Here is a 27,897-nt window from a genome sequence, read left to right on the forward strand (position 1 = left end):
CAGCTGCCCTGGGGTCATGCTGCCCTCTGGGACTGGTTGGGATTCATCTGGAAAATGGCCCTCACTGCCTGCATGTCCATCTCTCCCCATCCCGTGGTGCACAGGAAGGATGGTGCACTGGTGAGGGGGCCCGGAGCCCTGGATTCTTGGCACAGCTCTGCCACAGACTCGCTGTGAGAGCTTGGGGATGTCACTTAGCCGCTGCAGCTCGATGACGTATCTCTCAAAAACAGGAGCAACAGTCCCTATTTCACAGGGAGGTTAAAAGCTGGGGAGGTGCCCAGATACTATGGGGATGGGCACCAGATAAATATGGAACTTGGGTTCCCAATCTGCCTGTCTACCTCTTGCATGGGGGTGCTGCCCTCTGCTGGTGGATTATTCCATGAGTGAGGCTCCTGGCCAGGCCCTGAAATTGACCCTGTTTCCCGAACATTTTCAGTTTAGATGAATCGGCATGTTCACAAAAAACTCCCAACCAGTGCTAGTCAGGGTATATGTGTGTGTCAAGGGGGAATGGGTGTATGCCTGTGTGTATGAGTGTATCTCCGGGAACAGGTTGTATGGAGCCCATATATGTTCTGAGTGTTTTAACAAAACCATGTCTGATCTCTACAGAGCCCACCAGGCCTCCTCTGTGATGTCCAAGCAGGTCATAGAGGCAGGGGAGTTGATTGGCTTGGAAGTTTGACCTGTGTCCGCTCATGTGTTGTTCCCCTGCCCATCGTCCGTGGATCGTGCCTTGCTGGGCTCCGCTTAACGAAGAATGTGAACTCTGGCTTGTGGTCCTGGTGCCTCCGTCGGACCCTGAGACTAACCGGCATCTCTAGTGGAGCTGGTGGCATGGCAGAAAACGTCTCTCCATTAAACCCAGCAACAAACGCTCTCGGAGATCAGATCTTGGGCAAGCCCAGGCTGAGTCTGAGCCATCAGCAGGTGTGCAGGAGGCGGCGAGGGGCGGGGAACGAGGCTGGCCCTCGAGGCAGAAGGATTAGCTTCAAACGCTCCCCAGACGCAACACGCCTCTTCCCTTTGACAGCAATTACCTGCTCAGCAGCTGGTGCTGAGTCCCTCTGGGGCGCTGGTCCATGGCCGTCCTCACCTGGCCCTCCTCAACGCCGGGGACCCCGGCCCGCTCTCTCGGGCCCCTGTCCTGAGAAGCGAGTGGTGCAGCTTGGGGATGGTGTGAGCCCGGCGCTCGCCCTGGTGCTGGTTGGTTTTTTGCTGGTGTGGAGGCACCCCGGAGCGGGACGGTGGGCACCATGAAGAAGATGTTCTCCTGTTCCACCTCGCAGGTCGCGGTGAGTGAGCCTCGCCGAGATCTTCCCCTTGTGCTGAGCTGGCCGGCGAGGTGGGGGATCTGAGCCCAGTGGAGGGGGTAAGGCCCTAAGAAAGGAACATTACCGTGTGCTACAGAAGAGCCCTGTCCCGCAGTAGTCTATGGGAGGAGTGCCCCCATACGAATAGCCCTTTACCTATGTTGCCCTCCTTGGCAATAGCCCCGTACGATGCATATGCTATTTTACAGGTTCTCCAAGTGACCACTGCACCCCCGCAGGTGTTAAGGGTTCTGCCCCCCGTGCTGTCCCCATGTTGCTAAGCAAGCAGGGGTGCTCAGCTTGCTGGGAAGAGGGGGCTCTCAGGGTGGCCAAAGACCGACAGCCCCTGCGCTAGTCTCTGACCGTAGCCCCGTGCCACCGTATGGGGTGGAAAGAGTGCTGTGCTCTGGCCTATAGGACTCTCCCGCACCAGCACTACCTTACGGAGCTAGCCCTTGGGGACAGCATTTCACAGCCCTGCCCTTCTGCCCCTGGACTGCTGGGTGAGGGTCCTACAGGCTGGAGCTGACTCTGTGGCCCATGTTTGGGAGTGGGGGTGATGGGAGAGGCAGGACAGTCCAATGGTCAGAGTGCTAGCTCAGGACTTCGGAGGTCGCACTTCAATTCGCAGCTCTGTTCCAGACCCCTGGTGTGACCTTGGCCAGCATCTGAGGGTTCAGAGCAGCCAGCTGGGCTGGTGCCCCCAAAATCAAGGGCTCAGAGTCGCTAGTGAGGCCCTTGGAGCCTGTCACCCTTTGCTAGGGGGCCACTGGGAAGCGGATCAAACCAGAAATCTCTCTGCACGGAGTCTCTCTCCTTTTGTTCGCTGTCGCCCCCAAGCCTCGGCCCCTCCTGCCCACGGGGTGAATGCCATGCAGTTCCCAGCCTGTCTTCGCTCTGCATTGCACGCAGCGATCTGGATTTGGCAACGGGAGCCCAGGGAGGCAGCATCCGGGCCTGACAAACCGGAATGGCGGAGTGGGTTAATTACTCCGTCAGCCAGGGGCTGTTGCATGTCCAGGGTGTTCCCGGGCTTGGTACAGAAGCCAGGGGCCAGCCCCCAGGGGAGTGGGGACGTGCAGCTGTAAAGATCCCGTTGAGAACTCAGTGGTCTCTGCCTCCCACCCTCGGGAGAAGTTACCCTCGAACCTTTGCCTTGTGGCTCCTGTACCCAGCAGTGCAATGAGGGACTGCAGGGTCCACGGGGGATCTCCAGTCACTTGCCTGTTAATAAGTATTGGGTGCTGCACATCTGTATCAGGGACAGATGTGTTGGCCCTATGGTCCCATCTCTTTAATATGCTCCATAGTAGCGAATAACCAATTAATAATCATTTCCTTTTATATCATCCTGAAGGATCCCAAACTTTGCAGATAGGTATAGTGTAATGACACCCCCCCACACACACACTATGCACATGCCTGCCCTCTGCTGGTTGGAATTGGAACTGTGTGTCATGGGCCCTATACTGCCAAAAACTTAAGGGATATTATCCTTCACCTAAAGTGGTAGGGGGATGCTCCTGGGAGCGGGAGGATCTGAGTTCTAGCCCTGCTGTTGCTGTGAAGATCCATGTGGCCAAGGATTTTTTACAGTTAATTAGTGTAGGCCCAATTTACCAAATGCCACGTTAACAGAAGGTTGGTGATAATAATTTGCATGTCTATGGTATTGTTCATCGGAGAACCTCAAAGTTCTCTACAACCACTCATTAGTTGTAGGGGGTAGGGAAGCATTATTGTCTTCATTTTCCAGAGAGGGAAACTGGGGAACACAGAAATGAAGGGATGAGTAAGTGGATGTGGTAGGCATGGAACCCAGGAGTCCTGATGTCCAATGTTATGCACTAAAAATGTCACAACCAGACAGTCCTGCTCTGACCATTAGGCCACGCGTCTTTCAAGAGCTGGGAATGGAACCCAGGAGTCCAGTTCCCACTCTAACCATTGGATCACACTCCCTCCAAGGTATGGAACCACTAGACTGCACTCATGTGCCCAGCAAAACAAACAAACAATTGCTTGGCTTCTCTTGACTGTCGAGAGACAAGGTGGGAAAGGGAATATCTTTTACCTTGTCTCGCTAATATCCTGGGACCCACAAGGCTACAATTACATTGCATGCAAGAAACAAACAGAGCAGGCAACTAGATCCCATTCCCCGCTCATACACTCTGACCAGGCATCCCACCACGTGGGTATTTTCCCACTGCAGCCCTCGTCTAGGACCCAGGGTAATTAGGATATGAGCAATCATGGGGTGTGTAGTCCTTGTGTAATAACACACACACACAAGCTCAGGGTGTATAGGTGGGTGTGGAATGTTAATCACCAGCTACCCAACACTCAGGTTCTGCAGGTTCATTAATACTCCATGCTTGTGCAATGATTAGGGCGCTAAAGACCCAGGGGTCATGCCCGGCTCTGCCACAGACGCCCTATGTGACTTGGGCAAGTCATTCAGTCTCTTTGTGCCTCAGTTTCCCCTCTGTACAATGGGGACGATACCCACCCTGTATGAGGCAGGGAGGCTATGAGGATAAATACTGCGAGGTGCTCAGATACTGTGGTGGTGTGGGCCATATGAGTACGTCAGATAGATTTCTGGTAGTTTAAAAAAATCCAGCCTTGGAGCCAAATTGAAGCCCTGGTGTAAACAGATGCAACTCCAGTGGATTGGCTCCTATCTGCTCTCCTATGGCTTAATTTATCCCTGTGTTTTCACCCCCCAGGCCAAAGTTGTCTGTGAGGGAGTTAAGTAGATGGGGAAACTGAGTCACAAAGTGAGGAAATGACTTGCCCGAGACCACAGATGATGATTTTAAAAAAAATCTAGCTCTTCTCTAGCAGCTTTTCATCTATAAATCTCAAAGCCCTTTACAAAGGAAGGCGAGTATTGCTGTCACATTTCACCCAATGGGGAAACTGAGGCACAGAGCATCTGGTTCTTGCTGCTGAGCTCAGCCCATTAGACCACAATTGTTTCTCTGTCTTATGTCTTGAATTATATACAATTCTGGACCGATTTAATACAACTCACTGCATTTGGTCTTTTTTTGATCTGATCCTTCTTTCTTTTCTTTTAATACTCGTTCGGGCAATTCCTCTATTAATTAATACACCAGACCTTCTTGTGTCATGTCTCTTTAGCAGCTGGTTAAACACCCACTTAACCACTCAGCACTCCCTAAACCCGTGTGTAATGCTGACCTGATTCTACAGTTGCCATTGCCCTTCCCTGTCATTAGGATGTCCGGCAGCTTTCCTGATTAAGCATGTCTCGAATAAGAAACATGACATTTAGCCATAGGGGCCAGCTATTATCACTAGGGCCCTACCCAATTCATGGTCCATTTTGGTCAATTTCACAGTCATAGGAATTTAAAAATCATAAATGTCACGATTTCGGATATTTAAATCTGAAATGTCGGGGTGTTGTCATTGTAGGGGTCCTGACCCGAAAGGGTGTTGTGTGTGTGTGTGTGGGCAGGGGGCGGAGATTACAATGTTGTTGTAGGGGTGTCACGGTTTTGCTACCCTTCCTTCTGCACTGTGGCTGGTGGCGGCTCTGCCTTCAGAGCTGGGCTCCCGGCCTGCAGTCGCCACTCTCCGGCGGCCCAGCTCTGATGGCAGCACCGCCACCAGCCGCAGCGCAGAACGAAGGATGGCATGGGACGGTCTTGCCACCCTTACTTCTGCACTGCTGCCGGCGGGGCGCTGCCTTCAGAGCTGGGCTCCCGGCCAGCAGCTGCCGCTCTCCGACCACCCAATTCTGAAAGCAGCCCAGAAGTAAGGGTGGCAATACCATGACCCCCCCTACAATAACCTTGCAGCTCCCCCATGATCCCCTTTTGGGTCAGGACCCCCAGTTTGAGAAACACTCGTTTTGCCCCCCATGAAATCTGTATAGTGTAAGATAAAAATACACAAAAGACCCGATTTCACGGGGGAGACCAGATTTCACTGTCTGTGATGCATTTTTCATGGCCGTGAATTTGGTAGGTCCCTAATTATCACTAATAAACCCCTAGGGAATGGCAGTCATGATGACAAGCATGCAGCTATAAATAGACAACTGGAGATCCTTAGCTGAAAGGTGGTGTGTAAAGGCACCATGTTTTCTTTGTGCGTCACGCGCTCAGGAATTATAGCTAGTGACTTGAAAGCTAATGAACCTGTCACTCTCCTCTGCATTATTAGCTCCCTTTGGGAGAGCAGGAAACTGAGGCACAAAGGAAGAGATGGGTTGTCCCAGGTTAGAGGGCTTGGCTTTTGTAGAAACTGGCCTGGGCACTCCTCACATATCTGCGGTTTCCTCTAGATTAATCCCTAAGGAAAGCCACAGATGGTTGGGCGAGTGTCCGGACGAGCCTTCACAAGCTTGGTGACGCCCTCGAGTTACTTTGCAATCAACTCACTGGAGGTAAAAACTCCCGTGTAGACATACTCAGTGAGTAGATGATAACAGTGGGTTTAGAACTCGGGCCACCTTGCTCCCAATCCTCTGTTTAGGCCGTACTGTCTTTGCTCAGCCTTTCTGCACGCAGAGGTGGTGTGGGCTGCCCAGGCATGTAGAGTGAATCCCTGGCAGCCATGGGATTAGAACTCAGGACTCCTGGCTCCAAGACCTGTGCTAAGCCCGCGGGAGCCCTGGCTCTGTTTGGCCATGCTGCCCCCTCTAGCTGCGGTGCGTCCTCCAGCCCTGCCCGCTCTCACTTTCTCCGTGACGCTCTCTTCGAATCAGGTCGAGAGCTGGAACAAACACGACCAGAAGCTTTTCGAAGCCGTCGAGAAGGGGGATGTGGGCAGAGTTTCCGTCCTGGCTTCCAGAAAGACAGCGAGACCCACCAAGCTCAACGCCCTGGGCCAATCTGCGTACGTAAGTTTTCCTGTCCTCTTCCCTCCTGCTAACCCAGCTGGTTTTCTGTTTCTAACCCTACTGCAAAGGCCGGTGCTCAGGCATAGCTGCTGGGCGGTTAATTCCCACCAAGCCAGGACAAAGCCCAGCTCCCTTCCAGTCACCTCTTCCTACCAATTGAATGTCACTTTAAGATCGGGACATAGGATTTGCTTCATGCACCAGATCATAACACTGGCCCATCGGGCCAAACATCCCTCCCACCCCCATCTTCCTATTCCAGCACAGCCCATTGGCCAATCCAGTCCAGCATCCCCACTTCCTGGCATAGCACACCTGCCCGTTGACAAGTAGGGTGGTCTTGTGGCCAAGGCATTGGGTTGGGACTTAGGAGACATAGCTCTGCCATTGACCTTGGGCAAGTCACGGCTGCTCTCTGTGCCTCAGTTTCCCCACCTGTAAAATGGGAAAAACAATCCTTTCTCTCACCCTTTGTCTGTCTGGTCTATTTAGAGTCTAAGCTCTTCAGGGCAGGGACTCTTGCTCTGTGTCTGTACAGCACCTAGCACACTGGGGCCCTGATCTCAGCTGGGGCCTCAAGTTGCTTCTGGATTTTAAAAAGAGGAAGAATAACTAGAGCATGAGGTCTGGTTTCCCTCCCTCCTACTGTTCCAGAGCAAAGCTTTGATCTCATCTAGCCAGCTGTCTCCAGTCCAGACCATTGGTCCAGCTATTCCTGCATCCTGCCCCTAACAGAGATGCGTTGAAGGCTGGGGGGTGGGGAACGAAATCCCCATAACGCATCTGGCTAATTGTGCAATGCAGCACATGGTAGCAGACCGTTCCTTCCTGAGCCGCTGATGCCCTGAAGTACAGGACTTGACTGTCCCTATCTTACAGCACGTGCCCACAGATGTTACCCTCCCATTAACCTGAGCAATGCACTGCAGAACCAGATGGCCCTGCCGGTTGTGCAGCTGGTGCTGGTTGAGAGCGCATCAAATGATGAGCAGCATTATTATGAGTAACCCCTTCACCTACCAAAGGCTGCATAGACATGACTTAGTTAGTACATGGTGACATATGTACTAACTAGATCTAGGAATGGTTTCAGGGTAGCAGCCGTGTTAGTCTGTATTCACAAAAAGAACAGGAGGACTTGTGGCACCTTAGAGACTAAGCAATTTATTTGAGCATAAGCTTTCGTGAACTACAGCTCACTTCATCGGATGCATTCAGTGGAAAATACATTGGGGAGATTTATATACACAGAGAACATGAAACAATGGGTGTTACCATACACACTGTAAGGAGAGTGATCACTTAAGATGAGCTAATACCAGCCGGAGAGCGGGTGGGGGAGGCGGGGGGGCGGGGAGGAAGAAAACCTTTTGTAGTGATAATCAGGGTGGGCCATTTCCAGCAGTTGACAAGAATGTCTGAGGAAAAGTGGTGGTGGTGGGGGGGGAATAAACATGGGGAAATAGTTTTACTTTGTGTAATGACCCATCTGCTCCCAGTCTCTATTCAAGCCTAAGTTAATTGTATCCATTTTGCAAATTAATTCCAATTCAGCAGTCTCTCGTTGGAGTCTGTTTTTGAAGTCTTTTTGTTGTAATATTGTGACTTTTAGGTCTGTATTCGAGTGACCAGAGAGATTGAAGGGTTCTCAGACTGGTTTATGAATGTTATAATTCTTGACATCTGATTTGTGTCCATTTATTCTTTTAAGTAGAGAGTGTCCAGTTTGACCAATGTACATGGCAGAGGGGCATTGCTGGCACATGATGGCATATATCACATTGGTGGATGTGCAGGTGAACGAGCCTCTGATAGTGTGGCTGATGTGATTAGGCCCTGTGATGGTGTCCCCTGAATAGATATGTGGGCACAGTTGGCAACGGGCTTTGTTGCAAGGATAGGTTCCTGGGTTAGTGGTTCTGTGATGTGGTGTGTGGTTGCTGGTGAGTATTTGCTTCAGCTTGGGGGGCTGTCTGTAAGCAAGGACTGGCCTGTCTCCCAAGATTTGTGAGAGTGATGGGTCGTCCTTCAGGATAGGTTGTAGATCCTTGATGATGTGTTGGAGAGGTTTTAGTTGGGGGCTGAAGGTGATGGCTAGCGGCGTTCTGTTATTATCTTTGTTGGGCCTGTCCTGTAGTAGGTGACTTCTGGGAACTCTTCTGGCTCTATCAATCTGTTTCTTCACTTCAGCAGGTGGGTATTGTAGTTGTAAGAATGCTTGATAGAGATCTTGTAGGTGTTTGTCTCTGTCTGAGGGGTTGCAGCAAATGCGGTTGTATCGTAGAGCTTGGCTGTAGACAATGGATCGTGTGGTGTGGTCAGGGTGAAAGCTGGAGGCATGTAGGTAGAAATAGCGGTCAGTAGGTTTCTGGTATAGGGTGGTGTTTATGTGACCATCACTTATGAGCACCGTAGTGTCCAGGAAGTGGATCTCTTGTGTGGACTGGACCAGGCTGAGATTGATGGTGGGATGGAAATTGTTGAAATCATGGTGGAATTCCTCAAGGGCTTCTTTTCCATGGGTCCAGATGACGAAGATGTCATCAATATAGCGCAAGTAGAGTAGGGGCATTAGATCTAGGAATAGAACCAAGGAGTCCTGGCACCCCATTCCCTGCTCCGACCACTTGCTTACGCTCCCCTTCCAGAGCTAAGAACAGTACCCAGAGACCTGACTCTTCATCCCTGGTCTAATCAAAGTAGTTCATGCTCCCCTGCCAGGAATAGAACCCAGGCATCCTGTTCCCGGCTCTAACCAACTAGATCCCACCCCCTTCCTGGAGCCAGGAATAGAATCCAGGAGTCCTGGCTGCCTTATCTCTGCTCTAGCCATTAGACACATCAGGGATTCTCCCATGGTCCTCTCCAGGAAGCAAGCTGGAGTTATTCTCTGACAATGACTTTAGGGTGGAAAGTTCGCTGGCCCCCAAGAATACAGGTCACTTGGTGAGTTTCACGCCGGACCTGCAATGAGTCTTGGCTCTTCGCCTCTTTGCAGGTTCCATCTGGCAGCTTCCAAAGGGCTCACCGAGTGCCTGACCATCCTGCTGTCTCATGGGGCCGAAGTCAATGAGAAGAATGATGACGGTACGTGTAGGGATTTCCCTGGCTTGGCAGAGGAGCAGAGAGTGCAGGACTGGCCTGGACCGATGCTCCATCTAGGCTAATAGCCATCCTGCCCTCTGGCAGGCCAACTCAGATCACGGGCCCCTCCAGTCCAGCATCACGCCTCCTGCCCGGCCCATACAGATAAATGGTCCAGGTAGCCTGGAGTCCCAGCTCCTGCCCAGCGGTCCATGGGGTGCTTGGTCCAGAGCTGACTGAAATCAGTGACTTCAGTGGGCTTTGGGCCCGGCCCCTTGGCTGGTATCCCACCTTCTGCCTCACTGGAACACATCAATGGGCCATCTAGCCCTGGGGTCCTGGTTCGGGACTAAGTGCTACTGCAAAACAGATAATAACAAGAGGATATTAACTCTTGCCATGCTGGAACAGACCAGCGGTGGCTCTTATCACATTTCCTGCATCCTGTCAGACCAGATTAGCTAAATTGTCTCCCTCTATTAGTATGAAAATTAGTAGCCCTTGTCCTTGCTCTGGTTTTTGTCACCTCAGTTGCTGCTCCTGTCCTTGGCCATATTCTTTCGGAATGACTTTTCCGTTGCTGAGACGCCCGCTCACCCAGCTGGAGTGCAGGTGCCTTCTCAGGGCCTGATCGAAAGCCCGGGGGAGTCGTCTTTCCATGGCCTCCAATGGCCTTTGGGTCCAGCACCTGCCACAGGAGTCACCGAGTTTAAGGCCAGAAGGACCATTAGATCATCTTGTCTGTCCTCCTGCGTATCACAGGCCACCAGCACCACCCAGCACTGCACACCCAACACAGCATCTGAAATGAGACCCACAGGAGACCAGCCTGTTCTGTGCCACAGGCAGAGAACAGGAGGGCCCGGGGTCCCTGCAGTGGCAGGGAACTGATGAAGTGAGGTACACCCAGATAATTCTGGCACCCACACACTGCAAAGGAGGCAACCTCCATGCCCCATGGTCCCTGCCGATCTGAGCCGGGGGGATAATTCCTTCCCCACCCCACCTATGATAATCAGTGAGACCCTGAGCAGGTGAACCAGACCCAGCCAGCCACACACCTGGTGCCATCGCAGACCCTGGCACTGTCCCTGGGCATGTCCTGAACCTGCCCCCCACAATCAGGATCCCTGGACTCATCTCAGGGCTCAACATGCACTCGGCATGTTGAGCCCTGAGATGAATCTAGGGGCGGATTGGCTTCCCCCCTCCCCGGGAGAGGTTACGTTATTTTCACCCCTGCTCCACGCACCCACAGCGAGTCACAGACCCCCCAGCTCCGGGTGGGGCTCAGCTCTCTGTTCCCGAGACGTGATGCTCTCCCTTTGCTCTTCTCCCCAGGCAGCACGGCGTTGCACCTCGCCACCATCGCCTGCCAGCCTCAGTGCGTGAAGGTTCTTCTGCAGGTAAAGATGACAAATGCCCCTCCCTGCCCCCCTGCTCCGGGCTGGGCACTGGGGTGTTCCCGGCGGGGGTCTCAAGCCATCAGTTGGACAGTCACAGGGTCCGTCTGATTTCCATACAGACTCGCTTCACGTTCACTGACAGGGTCTGTAGGAGGCAGCAGCGGGGTCTGCTGGTTGGATCAGGGGCCAGGACCTCTTGGGTTCTCCTCTGAGAAAAGATGGGCTATCTGGTCTATGAGTCTAGTGGTTAGAGCAGGGGGGGACTGGGAATCAGGACACCTGGGTTCTAGCGGGGGTGGAAAATGGAGGGTCCCCTTCAGAGCCCGGCATGCACAGGTGCAATTTCAACTCTCCATTACCCCACTATCGATCCGGAGTAACCCCAGATGTAGAGGGAGCTGGTCTGCATTTCCCCCAGCAAAACCAGAAATCAGAAACTGGGCCCCAGACTCCTCCTGGCTCTGTGGGTGGCATCACATGAGACTACCATGCCCTAGCCCAGCCCAGCAGTGGCCATGCCCCGTCTCCTGGCATTTGAGCTGCTCTGGGGCTCATCATTTCCCTCCTGCATGGTAAGGTGTGGCTGGGGAGTTTCAGTCTAGAGGTGACAGGGTAGCAATGGACAAGACAGAAATGAAACAGGCGTTGTCTCTTAGCTCAGGGCAGTGAGCAAATTCCTGCTTGACGACTTACTGTGTTGGCTGTTTGGCCTGTAAGCAGCCAGCAAAACCCCTCGAGATGAACTGATACCTTGGGATCCTCTGAGAGAAGGCGCCGGGGAGACGCGCACAGTTGTTCCTGAATTAAGCCGTTGGCTGCCTGGATAATTAGCCCCACTTTACCACTGGGGAAGTGGAGGCTCGGACAGGTGGGGTTTGGCTCGCCCGAAGTTCTGCAGTGAGTCAGTGCTGGAGATGGGGAAACTAGATCTCCTGTCTTCCCAGATCTGTGCTGGGCAGCACTGTGGGGCCTCCATTGTCCTCGGGGCTGTACAGACACAGTCAAAGACTGTCCCGACCCCAATGAATTGAGAGTCTAAACAAAGCCAGAGGAATGGTCATTAACCCCATTTTACAGATGGGGAAACTGAGGCATATATATATATATATATATATATATATATATATATATATAAAGTGACTTGCCTCAAGGTCACACAGGGAGTCCGTGGCGGCCTTGGGGCTAGAACCTAGGTGTCTGGAGTCCCATGCCAGTGCCTTAGCCACTTAATTGAGGGGCATCATCTGTCCTGGATATCTGGAAGCCCTGCTTGGCTCACCCCAAAGTGAGGGTTCCTGCTGTCCCATGTCAGCTGGGCCAGGTCTCGCTCTGGAGCAGGAGGTGGGTCCACGGCTCTGTGCTCTAGCCGCCCCCTGGGCCATTGGCGAAGGGGAGGTGGCCATTCTCTCGTGCTGCCCTCACGGCCACATTTGTTCCTCGTAGCACGGCGCCAATGAGGACTGCGTGGATGGTGAGAACCGCACGCCCCTACACTGGGCCGGTGAGTGAGTCCCTGGAGGTGCAGGCTGAGTCGGGCGAGGGGAAAGGCTGAGTGCGTCAGGGCAGATCTTCTAACGGGGCTGAGGGGTGAGGGGCTTGGAGCTGGGCTGATCAGCAAGGGGAGGCTGAGTCTGGGCTCCTGAAGACAGCCGGAGGGGGCTGAGACCTGGCTGGGGCCCTGTCTCCCAGCAGGGAGATCTGACGAGTTCCCTCCCATCATTATCGTTTTCTTGTTGCCGTGCTAGAGAGACAGACACGAGGCAGGTCTCCCATGGGCGTCCCTAGAGTCTTCTCTCTCTAGACCTCACCATCCCCGCATCTGTCTGTCTGTCTATTGCCGTGCAAACCTGCCTGTCTGTCCTATCTACCTGCTTGTCTTTCTATCCCCTGAGGTACCTCTGTCCACCTCTCGCTCCATCCCCAGACATGTGTCTGTCTGTCCAGCCCCCTTCAATCTGTCTGTCTGTCCATCCGTAGGGATGGGATGCTGACAATGCGCAGTGCCGTGCATGTCCACTGGGCATCGCCATTTATCACGTGACAGCCAGCCAGGGGTCATATGGACCTTGCAAGGGCTGATTTGAGTGTGGGCAAAATAGACCAGTCCCTACAAGCCGCCCGAGTCCCCGGGTTATTGCCCTGCAGAGATAGCGGGTGGGGAACCAGACTGCAGGAGCTGGATCAGGGCAGTGGATTGTGTTCCAGCCATTCCCCCCAACACTCACCTTCAAGGAGAGGACCCCAGCGATCGGAGACGGAACAAACCTAGAGTGCCCGGTCCCATCTAGTCTCTAGTCTACCTTTTTGGCCAATGCTGCCAGGCTTGCCCAGTCTAGCTGTAAATATCCCCTGGGAGAGGGCTTCCCATGGGAGATGTCCTAACAGATCTCTCCCTGTCACCCCCTCCTGCGAGTTTAAACCCATGTGGGGAAATGACCCTGCTTGGGTCTCACCTTGTTTGAAGAACCGCCCTGTGCAGAGAGCAAGGCCCCAGCTTCAGGCGGTCTCGAGTGACGAAGGTCAGACTGAAGACTCCTTCCCTCCTTGGCCCTTGAGAGAGGGCGTACCTGGGGCGCTGGGCAGCCGGGGCTGATAGGCATATGGTTCCCCCCTCCACGTGGCAGCAGCTGGGTGTGTCCCTCGAGCACTGACCACTCCTTTTCCTCCTGCCCTGCAGCCTCCTCGGGGTGTGCGTCCAGCGTCTTGCTCCTGTGTGACCAGGAGGCCTTCCTGGATGTCACCGATAACGTGAGTGTAAAACCCGCTTCGGGACAGGGCTTGGTGGAACGACACTCACGAGGGGTGAAACTCGCTCCCCATGCGGAGGGCACAGGCTAGGGGCTACGTAACCTTTGTAAGGGCTCGGGGAGCCGGCTCCCGGCCGCTGAGTGCCGGGAAGCCGCGCCGGCTTTGGGTGGGGCTACGCGCAGCCTGCCATGCTAACCGCCTCTGCCGTTCCTTCCAGAACGGACGCACGCCCCTGATGATAGCGGCCATGGGGAACCACCCGGCCATCTGCTGCCAGCTGCTCCAGAGAGGGGCCAGCGGTGACCTCACCGACAAGGACCAGAAGTGAGTCTTGCCTAGGCTCTGAGAATAAAAACAGCACTAGCACCAGGGGCATTGTGGGGGGTTTCCCCTGGGAAATGGGGGTGGGGGGAGCAGCAGTTGCCCAGGGGCATTATGGACATTCTCACCAGGGAATGGGTGGGGGAGCAGCAGTTGCCCAGGGGCATTATGGACATTCTCACCAGGGAATGGGGGGGAGGGCAGTTGCCCAGGGGCATTATGGGCATTCTTGTCTCATTATGGGACCTCGTCTCACCCACTGTCCCCAGGTTTCACGAGGTGGCCCCCAAGGCCTTTCAGGATTTCCCAGAAACCTCTGCTTCTGGGAGCTGCTGTGGGTCAATGGGACAGCTGGCTCAGGGGAACTAGCCTGTTTTTACAGGAGTCCCCTAAAATTTCTCAGCCTGGCTTGGGGGCCGGGACCAGCCGAGATGGGTGTCATGGCTGGGAGTCAGGCGCTTGCAGCCAGCCTGCCCTTCCTGTATTACTACCTGGGGAGGGGTTGGGGCCAGACAACAAGGGGCAGCCCCAGGTTGGAGGGCCTTGTACAGGAAAGGTTAAGAGCTGCTGCCCTAAATGGGAGCTGCTCCAGTGGGCCAGAGCAGAGAGGCCCATCTGAGGGGGAGCCACCCACAGATTATCCAGGTGGCCTGGCTGCAAGGGGTGCCCCTGGGGCTCCCCAGAACTGACCCTGACACCCCCTCACGTCACCCCCTCCAGGACTGCTCTGATCCTGGCCTGTGAGAGCTCCAGTGTGGAGTCGGCCAAGCTGCTGGTAAGCAGTGGGGTGGACCTCAGCGTGGTGGACAGGACGGGCCACGACGCCCTCCACTATGCCCTGCAGTCCCAGAGCCGCCCACTGAGGAGGCTGCTGCACAGCGCCCTGAAGAAGAGGAATAGAAGAGGTGAGGGGAAGGGGCTGCCAGTTTGGGGTCAGGAAGGGATTGCGGGCCGGGGTTCACCTTCCTCTGCAGCATGGGGCACGGGTCCCTTGCTGGTTTGAACTAGAGTAACTGGCAGATCCTCTATCACTTGAAGGCTTTACATCAAGACACAGCCAGAGGTCAGGGGCCTGTTGCAGGCGCAGGTGGGCGAGGTTCTGTGGCCTGTGATGGGCAGGAGGACCTACAGGATCACGACGGTCCTTCCAGCTGAACGTCTAGGAGTGGCTGAGCGATCCAAAATGCAAGCCTGGCACAACAATCAAAGATTAGTGCAAGAAGCATGCTGAGTGCAGGACACATTTCCCACCCCGGAGGATGCTTCTAAAGGGTTTGGGGGACCCTCTGCTGAGAGCCATTGGTAACATAGCCACTATTAGTTATTAGGTCGCATTTCCCTTCATTGCAAGTTGCAGAAATGCCTCAGAAAGCAGCAAAAACTGTCCCCCCCCACCCCACAACTTTTCCCTTTGTGCCTCTAATTGGCTCGTTTGGTTGGACTACACCCAGCCTCGCTCGGGCAGGATATTGATTTTTTGTTGTTTTTTTTTTTTTAATGTGTGTTTGTTTAGTTCATTTGCAAGGAGGTCTCCAGCCTCCGGCAGCTTCTCCAGATGGTTTTGATTTCTAAAAGCAATAATCGGGCTTGGCGGGAGTTGGCGAAATGTAATATCCAGGGGACCCTTGTCTTCCTCGGTTCTGCTTGCTAGGCTCTGGTTTCCATGGCGACTGCCTGGTGGATCAGGGACCAGGGCCAGAGCCAAAAAATAAACTGCCGGAAGATTTCCAAAAGAATCTCAGCAAGTTTTGCTGAGGATAATAAGAAAGCTTTGCATTTAGGGAGGAAATTCAGCCTTGTGGTGAACTCACAGGACTGGGAATCAGGAGATCTGGCTCTGTTACTGGGTGATGCTGGGCAAGTCACATCCCCTCTCGGTGCCTCGGTTTACCCAATGGTGATGTCCATTGTTTTAAAGCAGTGGTCTGGAAGTTGGAACCCCCAGGTTCTAGTTCTACCTCTGGGGAGGAGTATTGCCTGGTAGTTAGGGCAGAGGACTGGCAGTCAGGACTCCTGGGTTTTGCAGCTAGCTCTAGGACGGGAGTGTGCTCCCACGGTTGGAGTTGGGAGTCAGGACTCCTGGGTTCTATTTTTGGCTCGGCTACAAATCCGCTGTGAGACCTTGGCCGAGTCACAGCTGTTGTCACTGGTCAGATGGGGATGACACGTTACCCACCTCACTTGCTGAATTCCTGCTTGTGAGGAGCTGGGAGATCCAGAAGGCAGGGGCTGCCCAGGGGCAAGGCAACTCTCCACTCTGCGCTACAGAGAGTTTGAAACTTTCATTCAGTGTTTTTATTTTCCCTCTGGCAGAGTATGGATCCAGCTGTCAAACAAGCACCAATGCACAGGTGAGGAGACCCCTTTCGGGGCCAGCCAGAGAAAGACTGGAGGTGTGTCGAAGCTTCTTGGGTGTGTTACTCAGTGATAAACTCTGCAACCCCTGGTTACACACGGAGGGTCGGGCGGGGCGGGGGAGTTGGATTGGATCAGGGCGGCTGAGAAGCCTCAGCCCTGATGATGCTGCTGTTACGAGGCCTGAAACCGAGGACTGGATTCCCCAGCGCCGTCCCCTGGCGGCGTCTGTGACCCCAATGCAAAATGGGTGCACAAAACTGCTCTTCTCATGTGCTGGCGTTTTCTGCACTGGTGTAAACGATGGTGCAAGGGGCAGAACTGGGCCTTTTCCCCACCAATTTGGTTCACATAGAATGCCAGCAAAAGCAGTGATTTGCAGTCCCTACCAGCCGAGGAGCAGATTAGAACTGGCGACCTAAGGTCTATTGGGAAGGGAAAAGGCTCCACCTCCTAGTACCCATCCCCTTGGAGAGTGTCTGGCTGACTTTTATCCTTGTTATGTATAGGACAGTAGCACCTGAAGGTCCTCAATGTGCTAGGTGCTGCATGTACCTAGAGGGCAGGGGGTTCCAAATTTTTGCTGGCATGACTCCATTTTAATGAAGTCTTTCCTGCTGGGACCCTGGGCAATCTGGGGGGATGCCATTTTGAAGCGCAAAATGGCGTCTTCCGTGCCGTGCGACCTCGCACCCACCGTGCGTGTGAGGTCACGGTGTGCCTCTCCGATAAGCTCATCTGTTCTGTTGGGTTCTGTGGTGGTTCCAGGTGACCGCCGAGCCACCGGAGCGCAGCGGCAGCAGCATAAACTTGCAGAGCGAGGGAGGCAGAGACGCCGAGGAGGACGAAGAGGACCTCGACGCCGAGGAGTGGAGGTGTCGGTACGAAGACGAGCAGACGAAGGTCCTGCGGCTGGAAGAGCAGCTGGTGAGGAAGGCGAAGGAGTGTGATGCCCTGGCAGAAGGGTGCAAGGTGATGAAGGAGAGGATCTGGGACCAGGTGCAGGAGATAAGCCAGCTGTTGCCGGAGAGGGCAGATGAGGGCAGGCGGGTGCTGAGCCGCCGGTACAGCCGGGACACCACAGAAGAGGACTATTACCTGAACCTTTTGGCTGAGCAAGTGCAAGAGCTGAAGAAGAGACAGCAAGAGGCAGGAGGCCAGAATGTAGCAGTGAAGGAAGACTGGATACAGTGGCCGGGGGAGGAGGAAGAGGAGGAGAAGAGACGCCATCAGGAGGAGTTGATGCGGCTCCAGGCCGAAGTGGCCACAGCCCTGGAGGAGAAGGAGAGCGCGACAAAGAGGGTGGTGGAGCTCGAAGGCCATCTGGAGAACATGAGGGCGGTGATCGCCGTCTACGAGGCCAAGAAGCGGGCCCAGGGTGAGGCGCTGGAGCAGCTGCAGGCTCGTGTCGCTGAGCTCGACGGCGACAACCAACGGCTGCGCGGGCTGCTGGGAAAGCAGCAGGGAGAAAGGCAGAAGGTGGGAAGGCAGGAGGTGGATCCGAGAGGGCCCAGAGTCGCTCTCTGCACTGAGCTAGGCCAATTCCTGTCATGGATGAGGGAGGCGGCTGCCAGAGCACAGGAGGAGAAGGCTGCGGTCCTTGCCGAAAACGAGGATCTGAAGAGGGAAGCAGAGGAGACCCTCAGAGGCAAACTTCACCTCGAGGCGGTGCCATCAGAAGCCATCAGGAAGAGCGTGGCCTCTTGGGAGAAGATGGTGGTGGGCTTAGAACGTGCTCTGGCCAAGATGGATGAGGCCAACTTCAGCCTCCTGGAGAAAGCCAGGCCTCTTCAGGAAGCCATCTCGGCCCCTCAGAGCAACCAGGAGTCAGGGGTCTTAGTAAACGGCATGGTGGCTTCCCAGTTCCAGGAGCTGAGAAATGGCCTGGAGCAGCGTGAGGAAGAGAACAACGTCTTCAGAGATGAGGCGGAGTCCCCACTGAGGCAACCTCAATCCCTGGAGGAGCTGGAGAAGGGCAGGATGGAAAAGAACCAGATCCAAGATGGCCCCCATGGGCAACCCAGACCTCGGCTGAGGAACGATTCTGTGGAAACGAAGGGCCAGGCCAGGAGGAGAAGCTCTGACCTAGAGAAAGAGCTGTCGGACCTCAGACAGAACAATGGCAGCCTCATGAACGAGCTGGCCCAGCTGGGCCAGGAGAGGGAGAAGCTGCAGGATGAGCTCCAGCGCCTCTGGCAGCACCAGAAGGAGGGGTCCCCCAGAGGAGAGGCGCAGGGCCTGGTGGAGGAGCTGAGGCAGAGAGTGGCTGCCTTGTCCCAGGAGCTCTCAGCTGAGAAGGAAGAGACCAAGAAGCTGAGGCTAAGGCTAGAGACCCAGAAGAGGGAGATGGTGGTGCTGAGGGACAGCTTTCTCAAGCAGATGATGGGAGAGGCCAACAGCATGGGAAGCCAGAGCCTAAGCACCTGCATCTTGGAGGAGCTGCACTGGAAACTGGACAACCTGGTGAAGAAGCACAACGAGGCCCTGCAGCTGGTGTCGGAGATAGAAGAGGAGAGCCAGGTGCTCGGGGGCGACCAGGCTCCTGCCATGCAGCGCGAGGCTATCGACGCCTCCGTGGGTGAGAAAAGCCCTCAAAGCAACAGTGTCCAGGCCCTTGGTCAGGAAGCGTCCGAGACCTTGGAGATCGTGGGAGGAGAGCTGGTGCTTGAGCCCTGGCGATGGGTGAATGAGCTGGAGAGAGATCTGTGGGAGCTGAAGGAGGAGCTCGAGGCAGCTCAGGCCACCCTGGGAGGTGAAAGCCATGATGTGACCAAGCTGAAGCAGATGCTCGACCGACTGCCCGTGAAGGTGGCAGAGCTGTGCTCAGAGGAAGAGGAGACCCTGCGGATGCACGAGAAGGCCTGGAGCTCCCTGGCACTCCGGACTCAGGCTCTGGAAGAGGAGCTGCGAGCCCTTCAGGAGAAGCACGAGGAGGTGAGGGGGAAGTGCGCCCAGCGAGAGGAGGCCCTGGCTGCAGAGAAGCATAAGAACAAGGACCTGCTGGCCAAGATGGCGGAGCAGGAGAAGGAAACAGGAGAGCTGAGGGGGAAGTCGGAGCAGCTGGAGAGAACCATCCAGAAGCTGAACAAGAAGGTGGAGGAGCTCTCCAGGACCTGCCAGGACAAAGAAGGGAAGGTAAGGCCACAGAGACGCCAGGAGCTGGCCAGAGGCCTATTAATGTAGGGCCGGACACAGCACCCACTGAACCAACAGAAAGATTCCCATTGACTTTGATGGTGGCTGAGATCTTCAGCTGGTATAAATCAGGGTAGTTTCATTGTCTTCAATGGACCTACGCTGACTTACACCAGCCAGCGATTTGGCCTATAGATGTAAGAGGAAAGGACTGAGGGTGGTGGTGTCTCCACATACTCCAAAGCTGCCTTCTCAGCAGGATCACCTGCTTCCCTGGCACGACATCCCACAGCAAGTCCCTGGACTTGCATGTCCAGCTTCCATGGGGCTTACAGCTGTTGCTCCCAGGGCAGAAATCAGCCTTGCGATGCTGTTGGTTGAGATTTTCAAAGGGGGGTTTGGACACCCAACGTGCCTGAATCTCCTAGTCGGCTTTGAGGGTCTCACGCCATGGTCCTTTCAATGTTCTCCAGCTCTGGACGCAATGCTCAGGGTCCGATTGTTAACTCACACTGGAACGTTGTCCTGTGACCGGGGGGTTTCACCCTTATTGAAAATATCAAGGGCCTGATTTTCAGGTGCCCTGCAGTGTAAAAGATAGTACAACTGAGAATCAGGCCCTGCTGTGTTCTGCAGTATTGGCCCAAGGCACTAGAAGTGGAGAAGGGGGGGGTCACGAGCTGGTATGTAGAGATGCCCAGAACACGCTCAAGTTTTCATTGATCCTACCAGCCCCAGGAACAATCTGGCACCATAGCTAATAACTATTTATCTGAATAGAGCCCTCTTATTACAAGCCTTAGCAATTTGGATCATCCCTATAAATTTTACGGGATTTTCAGCAGAAACTGGCCTGAGACTCACCAACCCCATTTCACACAGGAGCTTCTGACTCGCCACCCTATGGGAACAGCTGTCAGTCATTCCCGAACCAGGCTGGATTCAGAGCCCATGATTAGTGTCCATCCCAGCCCTAGTTCCCTGAATCACCCATTAAAAAGCAACGAGGGCCAGGAGCACAGTGTCCGGAGCTACAGGTGAAAAGGGTTGGGGGTCAGAAACTGGCATCTCCCATGAAATGGAAAATTCTGTAAAACATTCAATTTGGAAGCATCGGGTTGTTTTGTTTCCATAACGTCAGAACGTTTCATTTCAGTCGGATAAAGATATTTCATTTTGGCTATCAGTTTGATCCACGTTGGTTTGACTTTCATATTAGATGAAAATGTGATTGGATCAGATCTAATACGTATCATACCTAAATATAGGATATTCATTTTCATAGTTTCATCTAAGAGAGAAGTCTACATGAAATGAATTGACACACACGTCGAAATGAAATGTCTTTACAGAAACTACATGTTTGTTCTGTTGTGCTAACGTCAAAAGTCGAAATGATTCGGATTGACTTTTTTCCCCCCTAGAAAACCGTCTTCGAAATTGACGCGTTCCTGCAAACGTTTCAGTTTTGACAATGCTGCATTTTCCAACAGCAAACTGTTTCGCTGAAATATTTTTGACCAGATCTAGTTGGGCAGCGGTTAGTTGCAACATCCTCGGGGCCAAGTCCCCAGTGGGTGTAAATTGGCCTAGCAGCTTTGATGTAGAGGGAAGAAAACTGATTTACGCCCGCGGAGGAGATGGCTGTATGGAACCCAATGTGCCACAGGACGTTATTCTCTGTCGTTGAACTGTAGATTAAAAAGTTGCTGAAGGAGACGGAGAAGCTTTCGGCAGAGATCCTGGCCCTCCGCAGTGAGAGTGCTCGTCTCCGGCTGCAGTTAGAGGTGAGTCGCATGCCGCCCTGCCGCTATAGGAATGCTCTGAGCACGCGGCATCTGCTTGCCAGGCCAGGTGATTGTGGGAGTTTTTACAGTGGGAGGTGCCAGTTCATCTGGGCTGTGCAACCTACTAATACCCAGCACAATAGTCATTCAGATTGCAAGGCTCGTCCATCCGGATTGCATTCAGGGTGCTATTTATAGGTCTGAGAGGCAGCGTGATTAGTGGATAGCTGCTCTGAACTGGGACTCAGGTGACCTGGCTCCGCCACTGACCTCCTATGCGACCTGGAGCAAGGCCCTCTCTCTGCCTCAGTTTCCCCTCTCACCCTTTGTCTATTTCATTTGTAAGCAGTTGGAGGTAGGGACTTTTTCTTACCCTGTGCACATGCAGCTTCTGGCATAATGGGTCCCTGATCTCTTCTGGGGTGCTACCGTAATAGAAATACAAACACCTGCTGGCAGATTGAAAGTCACCAGCACAGTATATTTTTGTTTTCCCAGGTTAAGGAAAAAAATCACCAGGAGATTGTTACTATCTACAGAACCCATCTGCTCAATGCAGCCCAGGTACAAACCTCAGACAGTCTGGGTTGGTGCTAAGGCTTGAGTGGCTTCAGGTAGATTTCAATAAATTTCTGCTCCTACTGGTTCCCATAACCATTAGGTGATTCTCCACAGGAGCTTAAAAGGTTCTCACTGAACTCTGCGATAACTGGCTTGAGTGCTTTAGACTCGTAGCGCGGAGGAGGTACTGTGGGCCGGAACAGCGGGGACTGGGAGTCAGGATGCCTGAGTTTTAATCTCAGCTCTCGGAGGGGAGCGGTGGCTGGTGGTTAGAGGAGGGGGAACTGGTAGTCAACCCCAGCTCTGGAAGTGAGGGGAGTGGTTAGTGGTTAGCGCACTGGATTGGGAGTCCTGAGTCCTATTTCTGGCTCCAGCCATCCGGAGCAACCCAACCCGCATGGCAGATCACAGTGCACGGGGCTGATCGGGAGGTGCCTCGCACAGTCAAGGGGCTAGATTTCCCCAAGCTTATGCCAGGGTGCAAGGTCTCCAGCACTGCACAGCCACGAGTGGGGAAGTTGTAGCCCTGCAAGTCACAGCTGTCTCTCTGCTGGGGGACCAGGGCTGCCTGAAAGCGGGCAGCACTGGGCGTGGATGGGGCAGAGCCAGGGGCCATGCAGATCTGACAGATCCTGGCAGCAGAGGGTCTGCCTGACAGGCCCTTATGGATGGATGCTAGAGCAGAAAGGAAAACTGCTTTCCCCCGGCAGAGCTTGTGAGGCAGTGGCTGAAGCACGCACTGGCCCTCCACAAGGGGGTGCTGTGGTGCAGAATGGCAAGCCCAGTGCTGGTGGGGGGTGGGGGGGGAAGGGCTGCTGGCACGTGTCTCAAGCCAGACTGTGGACCCCTGTGTGTTTGGGGCTGGTTACACAACAAGAGAACAACACACTGATAGGGGATGGGGTTTCTTCCGGCTCAGGGGTTCATGGATGAAGAAGTTCACTCGATGCTGCTCCGAATCCTGAGGGCGAAAGAGGAATGAGCTTTGCCCTCCGCTTCCCGGGAACTAGGATTTTTCTTCTTTGCAAGTGAGTGTGGCTGTCCGTGTGTCTGCCTCTTTTCTTTTCCCCCTTTGCTTCAGAGAAGGCGCAGTTCTGCTTGGTCTCATCGAATGCCCCCGTAAGGTCCCCATCACTGTAGCATCTGAGCTTCGGTTTTGGGTGCTGCTTTCATACAAACCATCCAGCTGAAAGACTTTAAGCAACAGCTGGGATGTTTAGTGATCACTCAGCAGGTCAGGTGCTGGCAAGAGATCTTCTGGCTGGGAAGCTCAGCCCTTAAAGGCACAGACCTCAGTACAACAGCAGCACCCACCTCCCTACCTACCCCAGCCTTGGAGCTGGCAACATTCGTGCAGCTCCAGGCCCTCTCCCCATCACTGCTTCGGGGAGAGGGTAGTGATTGAAGATTATGGCAAGATACAAATCATTTGCAAATTAGCTCATTCAATCATCTGCGTTACAGGGTCACACATGGAGCTGTGCAAAACTTGGCAGCTCGGTGTCTGTGAATCCCTGATGGGGCGGTACCTTAAGGCCACCCCTCTCCCCAGCATGACCCTGCCCTGGGGATGAATCGGGGCCCTGGTCTCACTGATGGAGTGTTCGTGGGGGTCAATCCCAGCCTGTGTGTCAATGAACCTGGGTTGTGCCATAGATGTAGTGCTGCAAAAGGGCCACTAGATGGCGGGGTGGGGCTGTGCAGCTCAGCAGGGCATCATGCTCGGTGGGACATGGTCTTTGAAGCCCCCCAGGATTTCTCAGGGTCAGGGCCGTATGGCCCCTTTCACAGCTGGAGACCCTGCTTCTAATCGCAGGTGAGGCTGGCTAAGCAGGAGCAGACGGAGCCAGAATGCCGTAGATGGCCAGGCCTGTAGAAAGGAACGGGGTGGAGTGAAGCACAAACTAGCTGCTAGCACTGAACTGACCCCTTTGTAGGTGAGATGTAGATAGATGTCTGCTACTTCTGCCCCCTTCTGGATGGGCTCAGAACTGCTCACCTGTGTGTCATATAGCCTCTGCTGCTAATCGCTTGTGGAGATTCTCCTTTAGTTCAAGAGACAGGGGCTTTTGGAGCAGGAAGTTTCCAGGGATCTGAGATGGACAGGGACGGACACACGCCACGGGAGCTCTTCTAGAGCAGGTGCAGTCAGACAGAAAAGGGCCTGCAAGCTGCCTGAAGTATGAAGTGAACCTGACGCCTCCATTTGGTACAAACCATCCCATAAGACAAGGCTGGATCAAAGCTTCGTGATCTGTTTCTCTCTACTTACCTGGGCTCATTGCCGAGGTATCTCAGGCCTGGCCTCATCCCATGCCAGTGCTGAGCCCGGCACAGGGAGTGAGGGGGGAAGCACTGTGCTTCCCTTATCCTGGAGCGACTTGAGGCATCCCTGAGATCTGTCTTAACTTGTGCTCAGCTGCAATAGCATTGCACCGAGGGGAGTGGCCAAGCCATGCCCCCTCCTAGCCCACTGCACTGCACCCGGGCTCCTACAGGGCCAGTGAACTCAGCCCTCTATGATGGGAGGTATTAGCCCAGAGGCTTTATGGCCCCTTTGCATCAGTGTAGCCAGCACAGAGGGGCCATAGCATACAGATGGCTCCTGCCCCCAGTGGGTCCCACAGCTGGATGTAGCTACCCGACTTGGGTCTGAGGGAAGAGACTGGGGAGGAGGTTTTCCTCCCATTACATGTGTGGCCCCTGGCTCGTTGCAGCGCCCTGATCAAGGGGCAATTCTCACCAGGGTGGCTGAGTCCACAGCCATGATGCAGGGCATGGGTTGAATCTCAGGAGCTCATGCCTGGGTATGTGGTGAGCCCTGGGTGGTGGGGGCAGGTGCTCGGGTACAACGTGGTAGAGAGCTGGAGAGGCACAAACCAAAGGCAGAGGTCTGGTTCTCAGTCACTCTCTTGCTGTGGCTGGGACAGGGATGGCTTTAAGTCCTCTTTCCACTTCCCATATAGTGGCGCTGTGCAGGGCCCTGCCTGTCCCCCAGTGTACATTAGAGCAGCCTCAGGGTTGCTCTAACTTACATGCTGTTTTCCATGGTCCCTGGGAGACAGAGAAGTAGCACAGTGCTTTCCAGCCACACCCCTGATCTGCCATACATCCCCCATATCTGCCATCTATGCCCAAGATCCACCATCTGCATAGAGCCCTTCTGCCAGCTCCAAAGTGACCCAGGAGGCCGCACACAGGGTGGATTCTCGGGGCTGTTTTTGCCCCTTCTAAGGCCCCTTTGAGCTGTCCAGAGCAGCACAATGTGTACAAGCAACGCAGCTCCTTCCTCTCTCTTGTTCTGCGGAAGGGTGGCGACTGCAGGGTAGTTTGTTTGGCATGAAATTGAGGCTCAGTGTCTCCTCCCTTCAAGCCCCCCCAGTAAAATCCCCACCGTGAACGTGATGCGGGTTGGACAGGCCGCAGAGACCGTCTGCAGCTGGAACAGACGCTGCGGCTGGCGGGCCAGCCACGCTGTTTGTGTGCCGTTTGGCACATCTGCTCTCGGGTTGAAAGTTAAGCGTTTCCAGATGAGAACTGTGATTTCCCCAGGGGAAGGGAGGGGCCACGTCACCCGGGAGCGGCTCAGGCCATCGCTCATCCTCCATGCAGTGGGAGAGGAGCAGTGGGGGCTGCAGCTCAGTGGGCTGCAGATGGGGATGATTTTTTTTTTTTAAGTGACAGGACGGCTTGTACGCAGGTGTCTTCTCCTGTGGCTACGTTGCCTCTGTTTAATCCCGTCGGCACGCTCAAGCTCAGAAAGGCCAGCTTTTGTTTCCCCAGAAAAACCCAGAGTGTCCCAGTGAATAGTTTGGGTGGCTCAGTAGGGGACAGTTTCCCCTCTCAGGCCATACTGGCCCTCGTGTGGTGCAAGGGGATGACTCGTCAAACCAAGGTAAACGCCTAAGGTAAATGTGGTTAAACTGGTTTAAGTGCGTACACAGTAGGGGTTAGCACTAGTTAAATTACATATTTAAGTCAATCAGGCTCATAGATTTAAAGCAATCTAGTGCACCCTTTCCCGTATAGACAGGGCTTAGTCTCTACCAGCACGCAGGTAGCTCAGTGCGGTTTTGGCTGCAACTGACCTGGGTCCATGCAGAATGACCTGCCTGCAGAAGTGTGTCATTAAACTGAAATGTCCATTTGTTCCAAGGGCTGCAACATTTTCCAATGCTGGCTTCACTCCATTTAGGAATATTCCAGGTAACAGCAGGAGAAGACTGGAGGGCTGAGCCCACACCTTTCCAGCAGCAGGATAGCGCTCGAGGAACCAGCTTGACACACCATTGGGACCATGTCTGCTACCCCACCAAGCCAGAGACCCATCCACCAAGGATGTCAGCACAAGATGATCACCTCTGCAATAGCTTTGGTTGTTTTTCCCCCTCCCAACCCGCCTCTTCCCAGTCTCCACGTGCTGCTGGCTGAGCACTGGGGCTTTATTTCAAATAGCCCCAGTGATTTGAAATCATTTACCTTTGAAAGATGGGCCGCAGGGCAAGCGTATCTTGTTATAACAAACCCAGGTGCTGCAGCTGCGAGACACCATGACTCGATCGGCCTCTCGTACGCCTGGATACAGGACTAGAACCCAGGCCCTTTTGCACCACAGTCACCGTCCTCTACCACTTGAACTAAAGGACAGCTCCCTTCCCTGCTTGTAGAGGTAGTTTCCTTATCTTCTCCAAGGGCACAGCTAGCTGAGAGCACAGGAAAGCATGCACCAAGTAAATTCCACTTTAGCCTCCCTCACACTGCAACTGCAGACTGACGAGGCAGCCAATTATGATTGTTTGTACTTTGGTAGCACCTAGGAGCCCCAGGCATGAAGAAGGACCCCGTGGTGCTAGGGGCTGTACAATCACACAACAAAATGATGGTCAACCAGGGCTCCTTTTTCTGCCTCACCATTCCACCACGGAGCTGTTTCTGTTCATCGTGTGAGCAGCATAGCGGGGTTTGCCCTTCAGACCATGTGGCTGCAGGAGCGAATCAGGCTGAGTTGGCCATCGGATACGTTGCAGCCGTGCTGAACTCTCCAATTCAGAGGTGGGGTAGGGGCAACTAAGACGTCCGTCCTAGTTCTTTGCTTCCTGCTGGATCCGGACACAGTCTGATCCTGCTTCCATTGAAGTAGGTGGCCAAAGTCCGACTGATTTCCAAGGCACAGGATCAGGTCTCTGAAAAGCAGACAGCTCCTTAGTGTGCCTCTCTTACATCAGAGGCTCTGGCTGGTTTTCTTTCCCCTTGCCTCGGTCCTGAGTCTGTTTGGCTGTGAGAAGAAAATGACCCGCTTCCAGATGTTCATTCTGGAAACAGGCTTTGGTGCAAGAACAGGTCCTTGTGGCTATCTGAGAAGTGCTGGGAGGAGCAGAGCACCAGGGGAATGAAAGCGCTGAGATCAGCAAACAGAAGGAAGGGCTTTGCTCTGAGCTAGGAGCTGAGATACTCTTGTGGGCCTACAACTTTGTCACATGGTCTCAGCCTTGCCATGTAAATTACATGCGAAAGACACTAGCATAGGCAGTGTTGTCTAGTGGGTAGGGGACGCGACAGAAGACTTGGGTTCTAGTCTTGACCCTACTGCGTGGCCTTGGGCAAATCATGTTGCCGCTCTGTACCTCAGTTTCCCCTCCCAGCCTTTGTCTATTTAGATTGTAAGTTCTTTAGGCGGGGATTGTTTCTTAAGGTGTGTTTGTAGAGTGCCCGCCCTCCTCTGGGCTGGGGCCCCTAGGTGCTGCTGTCATAGAAGTAACGAATGATCTATAAAATAAATAATAGAGCAAGATCCTCAGCTGGCGTAAATCTGAGTGGCAGCGTTGAAGTGAATAAGGCTAGGCCAGCTGAGAATGTGGCCCAATGGCCTTGTCTTTGTCATTCAGAAATCCATTAAATTGGAATTTTGGAAACTCTTATTTTCTTCTCTTCTTCTGATGCTGTTTGTTTGTTTATTTCCCCTGTGCTGCTGGGCTTCCATTCCACTTATCATCAATTTCTCTGTCAGGGTTTGTGTCAGGGTTTGGGGAGAAGAGAAAGGGTCTGGGGGGCCTGACCAGTGCTGAGAGCAGAGGGCAGCTTCCCCTCCCCTGCCTGGCTTGGAGAAGCCCCACACCCACTCAAACTCCCCACAACCCCCCTCTCTGGCTTCCAGGAGCCACATCCCTCCCCCAGATCGCCCTCCCCTCATTGGCTTGGGAGGGTGGCACAGTCCCCTCACCCCCCTGCCTTTTCCCCTGCGTTGGCAACATCTCCTCCTCCTCTTTATTGCACTGCTGGGACCAGATCGATTTCAATTACAG

General features: G+C 54.0%; 1 protein-coding gene across 1 annotated transcript; it reads left to right on the plus strand.

Moving 5' to 3' along the window:
- Positions 1–1,262: 1,262 nt before the first annotated feature.
- Positions 1,263–27,504, plus strand: ANKRD35 (ankyrin repeat domain 35). Its single transcript, XM_027826960.3, has 14 exons — positions 1,263–1,301; positions 6,064–6,194; positions 9,197–9,285; positions 10,624–10,688; positions 12,132–12,189; positions 13,366–13,436; positions 13,654–13,760; positions 14,478–14,662; positions 16,071–16,108; positions 16,881–19,247; positions 20,945–21,034; positions 21,533–21,598; positions 22,515–22,623; positions 25,791–27,504. Exons 1-13 carry the CDS (start codon positions 1,263–1,265, stop codon positions 22,575–22,577), a joined length of 3,369 nt encoding a protein of 1,122 aa, XP_027682761.2. The 3' UTR covers positions 22,578–22,623; positions 25,791–27,504.
- Positions 27,505–27,897: the final 393 nt, after the last annotated feature.

This window comes from Chelonia mydas, chromosome 24 (genome assembly GCF_015237465.2).
Source record: "Chelonia mydas isolate rCheMyd1 chromosome 24, rCheMyd1.pri.v2, whole genome shotgun sequence".
Classification (NCBI taxonomy): domain Eukaryota; kingdom Metazoa; phylum Chordata; order Testudines; family Cheloniidae; genus Chelonia; species Chelonia mydas.